Source organism: Lepisma saccharinum, chromosome 20, assembly GCF_977018435.1.
Source record: "Lepisma saccharinum chromosome 20, izLepSacc3.1, whole genome shotgun sequence".
NCBI classification, from domain to species: Eukaryota; Metazoa; Arthropoda; class Insecta; order Zygentoma; family Lepismatidae; genus Lepisma; species Lepisma saccharinum.
The window spans coordinates 28,783,381-28,790,568 of record NC_139248.1 but is presented as its reverse complement, the minus strand read 5'-3'; the positions used below and the strand labels follow the sequence as shown (position 1 = coordinate 28,790,568).

At 39.8% G+C, this 7,188-nt stretch overlaps 1 protein-coding gene across 1 annotated transcript; it reads right to left on the bottom strand.

Moving 5' to 3' along the window:
• Positions 1-2,374: 2,374 nt before the first annotated feature.
• On the bottom strand, positions 2,375-2,728 carry LOC146003403 (protein GVQW3-like). The gene has a single exon (XM_083141684.1). The coding sequence runs from the start codon at positions 2,726-2,728 to the stop codon at positions 2,375-2,377; it is 354 nt and encodes a 117-aa protein (XP_082997810.1).
• Between the last annotated feature and the right edge of the window lie 4,460 nt (positions 2,729-7,188).

The following is a 7,188-nucleotide window of genomic DNA, read 5'->3' as shown; positions in this document are numbered from 1 at the left end:
CTGTGAATATCAGCATTTTGCTTTCATTTGGGCGGAAGTGTCGTGTTGAAGAAAGATTTATATTTGCTTTTGTGTAGTTGCTAAGATGATACCGATAAGTATTGCTATAATTCCGCAACATAAGTGCGATTTAAAATAAAATAAAAATATGTAAGATTCTTATGTGAAGACGAACGTTTTCAGAACTGCGAGGAGGCGATTTTTAAGTGAACTTTCTCAAAACATGTGAAAAATTTATGGCAGTACAAGAAAACATTTTCATCTGTGACAAAAGTACGTGGTTAATTTGCTTGTAATGGTGAAATATTTTAATTAAAATAAATCTATGCACTTGAGTTGAGGCGTTCCGCGCATTCGATTTCGCCGACAAGCAGTGTGGTTCCAGTCACTAAACGGGCATTTATCTATATTCTTTTTATAAATAGAATATTAGACTGTATTCTCAGCTGTGATACAAAATATTATTCCATCTTAAATTCCTTGCTCCCAGATAGATTCCCTTACTTGATTGAACAAAGTGTAAAAATGAGTTTCCAATTCACTCTCAAAAATATATCTTGTAAATATCATTGGATTTGTAGTAGTTTCAGTACACATATTTTTCTTTCCGAAACATTTCAACGATTATTCCTTCATTTAAATAATCCTTTCACCTACTTCATGTTTCTGCCTAACATATTTGGTACTTCGCCTGGCCCTAGCCCCGGCAACCTTATTGCAGCTTATCGATCTTTTTTCCATCGAAAAGCATTTCCAGTTCGTCGCAATGATTACTGATTTTGCGTTGCAACATCCAGATACATGATAGTAAATAGATTATGTTCATAACTGAAAGTTTTACCGCAGAATGTTGCATGGGGTTTTACTAGTTGTCAGTGTCTTTGTGGCATATGTTGAAAGCTATCACGACAAAAAATCAATTGCATATTAAACTACTTTACCTAATCACGTAAGCTGTTTTCTATTCTCATTGCCGCATGGAGCCATTGGTTCCCTACCGGGGACGAGTTTCTGGGAATGGAGATTCAGTGGAGGGGGGATTGAGGGGATTTTTATTTTCTAATCAATTTGGTTTCCACAGTGAAAAGCCAAGTTGAAGTTATCTTTTTACAAAAAGTAAGAATTGACATATTACACCTCACAAAAAGAAAATTGTATTCCTATATTTTTTATATATATTATCTGTCTATGTTTGTGAATGTGTGTGTGTATGTGTGTGTGTGTGTGTGTAAATGAGGAAAAAGGGAGAATGTGTATGTGCGTACGTACAAGTTGAAAATGAAAATGTAATATTTTGATATTACCTTCTGTAATTGGAGACTTGTCTCTGTTGAAGGGAAATAAATAAATAAATATATCTTATACCTTCCACCATGAAGAGGCAATTGTTAACCAATTTTTTTCAAATGTGCCTTCAAGGAAAGAAGCCTTATACGCAATGGCCCATGAAAGTTTCTTGTTTGGGGAATACAAACTTCAACCTACGTGTTCAACCCCCCCCCCACACACACCATTTTAGAGCAGACCACACAGAGTTCAATTTTTACAATAAACTTTGCATAAGCTTGTACTGCCAATAGAAAATCAATAAGAATTGATTTTTTATAGGTTGGAACTTAAATAGTGGCAACTATTTATTCACAACCGATACACAAGAGTTACATGTTTGTACCTGTTACTGTCCTTCAAAGTAGTCACCAGCGTTGTGTAGAACCCGTTGCCAGCGATGTGGAAGGCGTAGTATACCGTTAGCAGAGCCTGTTCTGTTGATGGTGCGAATGGAGCGGTCTACTGCCTGTTGAATCTCTGGAACAGTTCTGAAGCGAATGCCACGAAGTGGTTCCTTTATCTTCGGAATCAAATCAAAGTCACAAGGACTTACGTCCGGGTAGTATGGTGGATGGTACAGTACTTCCCAGTCACATCGACCGAACAGAGCAGCCACAGCTTGAGCTGTATACACCCGTGCGTTGTCGTGCAAAATGATGGGTGGGTTGCGCAGAAAGTGTCGCCGCTTCTTTCGCAAAGCTGGTCGCAGTTGATGCTCCAAAAATGAACAGTAATACTGGGCATTGACAGTCTGCCGTGGAGGAACGTAATGCGTTAGGATAACACCATCACAGTCGTACACGAGTATCACCATAACTTTCACCACACTGGGGTTCTGACGCACTTTCGACTTTCGCGGCGACCCATAATGAGGCCATTCGTTGGATTGGCGTTTCAGTGTTGGCTCGTAAGATCTGGCCCATGTCTCATCCAGTGTTACGATACGGCGTAAGAAAGCCTCACCTTCGCGCTCATAGCGCTCCAAGTGCGTCTGAGCAGCGTCGTAACGCATCCATTTCTGAATTTCCGTCAACTCGTGCGGAACTCATCGTGATGCAATTTTGTGCATGCCCAGGCGTTCCTTCAGGATGCGAAGCACAGTCGTATGCGCTAATCCGGTTTCGTGGGCGAGCTCACGAATCGTCATGCTTCGATCACTGTCCACTAACGCGGCAGCAGCTTGCACTTCTTCTTCAGAGACGCAAGGTCGACCTGCCCGATGCATGTCTGCCACAGTTTGCCGACATTCGTTGAAGGCTTTTACCCACCGTGCCAATGTTCTGTACGGCAATGCCGATTCCCCGTACGCCTCTTGAAGCCCTTGATGACACTGTCGTGCTGTACGACCTCTGGCACATTCAATCTTGATCCAACTTCGTTGTTCCTGTTTGGAAAACATAGTGACCTTCACGTTAGACCACTCGCTCACAAGTGACTGTGTTTCCCTCGCTTGTGCGCCTGCCTGTGACGTGGGACGGGCGAGTCCATATGCTCGGAGGTAAGGTAGGTATGTCAACAACGTGTGCTATCAGCGCCACTACTACATTCCATTGCATAGTGTCTCCACAGCAGTGTTGCCACTATTTAAGTTCCAACCCTTATATATTTGAATATTTTATGCCTTTTTCACGATAATTCCTAACACTATTTAAAAATTACAATCCCGGAAAAGATAAAAGCCCTGGGTCTCATTCCATCGTCTTCCGAGAGCTAAAGTACGCTAATTGATACTATTATAATATTAGATTTACGGTAATTTGAATTTTTCTGGAAAGGAAGATAATGTAAACAAAATGAACTTTTGCATTTAGCTATCAAAAACTAGATTCTTTGGAAAGCTACATATTGCGTCTGCCAAATTATTTGAGTGGAGTACAAGGGGGTACAATTAGGATGAAAAGATTTAGCGGGTACTGTACTCCCTCTCAAACATTTGGGGGTTCAATGCTCCCTCATATCCCACCGTTCCTGTGCAACTGCTTATACGAAAACTAATTTACTGAGTTATTGATCAGGGAGTAACCTTAATTTCAATGTGTGCACTTTCCAAAGACATTGATTATTGGCATCAAACATAAGCCACTGTCAGTGTTGAAGCATTCAATGCAATTTGTTAGACAGGATCCTACATTGGTGTACTATCTTCGTATTGTGAAATCTTGTCCGTTTCTTCTTACTGTTATTCCTTGGTTCCTTGGGAATTCGCTAAGCTTCTTTATTAATAAGCATTATAGTAATCGCTTCTTATTAGGTGATGTTCGCAATGTCAAAAAATGAGTTTCAACCTACTAGCGCCGAAATCTTTTTCATGAGAATTATTATGCTTTCGAAATGTTTAGGGACAATGACTTTGACAAGAAGAAACACAAGTCACAAATACAATGTTTCGTCTTTTTCCTTTCTATACGCAACCGTCCTTGTTTTAGCATGTATTCTGGGTACATCTACATGCACAGTGTTAAAGGTTACCGGGGCGTACGTTGCAGGAAGTACTACCAAAGAATACCTGAGAGTATTTGGGCCAATAGTCTACTCTGTTCTAATTTCTGTAGCGTGGATTATACATCTATTTCGAGGACGATCTCTTAGTATCTTGATGTCTAAACTTTCAAGGCATTTGCATTCGTGGACGTTCTCGACTAAACTATCTACTTTCTACATTGGAGCATTTTGTATTTCGGCTATCCTGTCGATACTATCAGTGTTCTATTATATACGAAATGCAAGTGGCCTTGTACATTCTGTACTATTATCATGCTATTCCTTGCAGTGGGTCTCAATAAGTTCCATATTGTTACAGTTTGCTATCTTGTGTATTGCCTTATATGATGGTTTCAAGCTTGTAAACAACTCTCTTTCAAATTCATCCTCCTGCAAATACACGGGTGATACCATGTCTGTTGCAACTCAACAGATGCCCCATCGGACAGAGTTTGCCTTGCTTCTGAACCAGCTGCGAAATCTCCACAGTTTTCTATGTGATTCAATGGATGAAGTAAGCGGAATATTTCAGTGGCAAATTCTTCTCACAGTCTCTTTAGCGTTCTTCGAGCTTGTCGTTGTTGCCTTCGAAATACTTTTTGCAACTATAGTCGAGGATCATATCAAGGATGTATTATCCATGTCCGTCTTACGTTGTCTGTGGCTTTTGACAGCTGCCATCCTTCTTGCAGTTTTAACCACACCACCGCTTTTAGTATCGAGAGAGGTGAGTACAAGTTTACTATGTTTGATGATGTCTCTTCTACTCACTTCTGGAACATGAAAAAGCGCTTACCTTGGGTTTTTATGACCATAAATTGTTTTTTTGTAAAAAAATAATTGTAGGGTTTTGTGGATACATTTGGATGTTCGTCCGTGTCCTCCCATATCTAAAAATTTGGAGCTATTGTAAAATGTCCGAGGAGACAAAGTACATAGATTTGAAACTTCCCTCTAGTGTGAGAATCGTCCTGTCTAAAAATTCGATTGAGGAACCGACATACCACATAGGTCCCCTATTGTAGAATGCCCTGAAGGACAACCTTGCGATAAGTTTTTTTCTTCATCCGAATATATAGTTGCTGTCAATGTTAATGAGAATAGCTCATTGTGATAAGTTTCTGATGCATCGCATGGTTGCCAGGTGCATATAAGTAACACTAGTTTCATGAAAATTTCCAAGTTTCTTTTTCATTGTTTTCAGTAATTGTATGATGTATACAGTTTCGAAACACACCTTTTGTGGCACTGAAACACCAGCAGTGTTGCCAATGCACAGTTTTAATTTCTAAAAACAAGGATTTTCCTAGTTCATCCTTAAAGACGCCACATCAGATTGGCTATCGGAGAAATGAATATTTATTTTTTCACTGCCGTAACTTTCACAAGCTAATCCACCTAACCAAACTGAAAATTACAGACGGCATGTCCGTACATGTGTGTTACATGCCATTTTTCAGCTTTGTAAAAAAATTCATTTACACTTCCCGTTACATCTGGATCTGGCAACACTGCGTGGACACTAATGAAATCCAATCATTGTTCCCCGGTTTAAAAATACATGCATGAACAAAGCTTCAATTTGGAATAAGGTTTATATGTGTACCACTTCCGGTTCAAAAGTTGTACTATCCCCAACTCCGGGTTGCGTTGTAAATGGAACAGTATTGTCCCGTCAAAAAACATTGCTTCAGTTTGAAGTTACCATGTTCCTGCGTGTACAGTCACGGACACTTCAGGGTTGTAACGACCCTATCGAAGAAGCACTGAAGCAAGCCCTCGATGTCTGACCACCAAGCGCCTTGTGACTAGACAACCTAAACAACATTGCAATTCTGCGGCTTGTATACCAGTCACGTTTATACATCTCTGTAAATTGAGCAGTGATGCCAAAGAGAAATACGAGATGGATACTGTCGGAAGTAATGTCTCGTGTTCTCGACATGGAATAATACTCGGTCCACGTTACGTTCCTTTATTTAATGTTGTTTGAGAACGAACCTGACGGACTGGGTTTACATTTTCACTCCTTGCATTACAGTAAATTCCATATTTTACAATTATATTAATGCTTTGAACGAAAACATGAAAATTAATATTTTAATCTGACCTTTCATTCTTCTAATAAGTTCTCTATCACAAGGGATATCGAGATTCTCTATCTTGGCGAAGGATATCTTCTCAAAAGTTCCGTAGCTATGATTCTCCACTCCCTTCCACCCACTTGTCTTATTTATTTACTTCATATCTACTCACGAAATACCATGAATCTAACGAAAACACACAGATATAGTTAGAACAAGAAACACACCTCGCATCGAAGGTTCCAGGTTCGAGTTCTGGATTTTTTGCGAGGGTGATTATTCCTGTGTGTCTATTTATCATCTTCGTCTAAAGAACATTCCAAAGCTACTCAAATAACAAAAGTACAGAAAACGCAAGAGACACCTGGCTACGCATGTTATCACTTGGGAACAAGCAATCTGAAAACAAACTTTCATTTTAGTCGACTACTTGCAAGTACTCCGTGTTGTCTCGTTTGGAGTGTTGGTTATTGTGTCGGACTAGCATGCGGGCAACCTGAGTTCGAGCCCAGCGGAAGGTAAATTTTTTTTGTCAAATTTCATCCAACCATAATAATAAAACTTAGGTTTCTTCAAAACCTTTTGAATTACATGCCACTTCGTATGTTGGCAATCTGAAAGTAGCAAGGATGAAAAGTAATACGATTTTTTTTATTCCCAGCAAATGACAATGAAACCATTAATAACGGTTTTTGCAATGTGATATTGATATCATATATTGAAAGACTAAAAATGGAGAATTTCGCTTAAACCAACTTTTAAATGATCATATGGACGGGTTAAAGTTCCAGTGGTGTAAGTCACTTTTTAAAAAAAAAGAGACTTAGACACAGAAACCAGATCAAGATAAGTCAATCTCTTAACAGAAAACGTGAAGTAAGTCAGAGATTCATTCAACTGTCAACAGATGACAGTTTAAGGTCTAATGATGAAGGAAACAGCTGTTGTGTTGATCAGCAAAGTGTTGCATGCAAAACTGTAGAGAACTAACTAAATAACTAACTCTCTAGCCTTCTTAAACCCGAAGGTTCATTGCTGAAGCAACACAGGCCTTCCATCTGTCCCTATCCTGAGCAAGATCTATATACTCTTTTCCATCCCTACCGATTTCCTTTAGGTCCATCTCAACGTTGTCCCTCCATCTTCGCCTTGGCCTTCGTACAGGTCTCTTACCATCAGGTTTCCCAACAAGGTAAAAAAGGTAAAGTGTTCCCCTGTGCTTAGCACCACGCCATGAAGGCGTATAGGGGGTGTGGGGGTGATGTGATCAGCACCACGCCCCTGACCGCCTTTA

Excerpts from the sequence above, each read along its gene's own strand:
- LOC146003403 (XM_083141684.1), bottom strand. The coding sequence starts at position 2,728 with ATGTTTTCCAAACAGGAACAACGAAGTTGGATCAAGATTGAATGTGCC.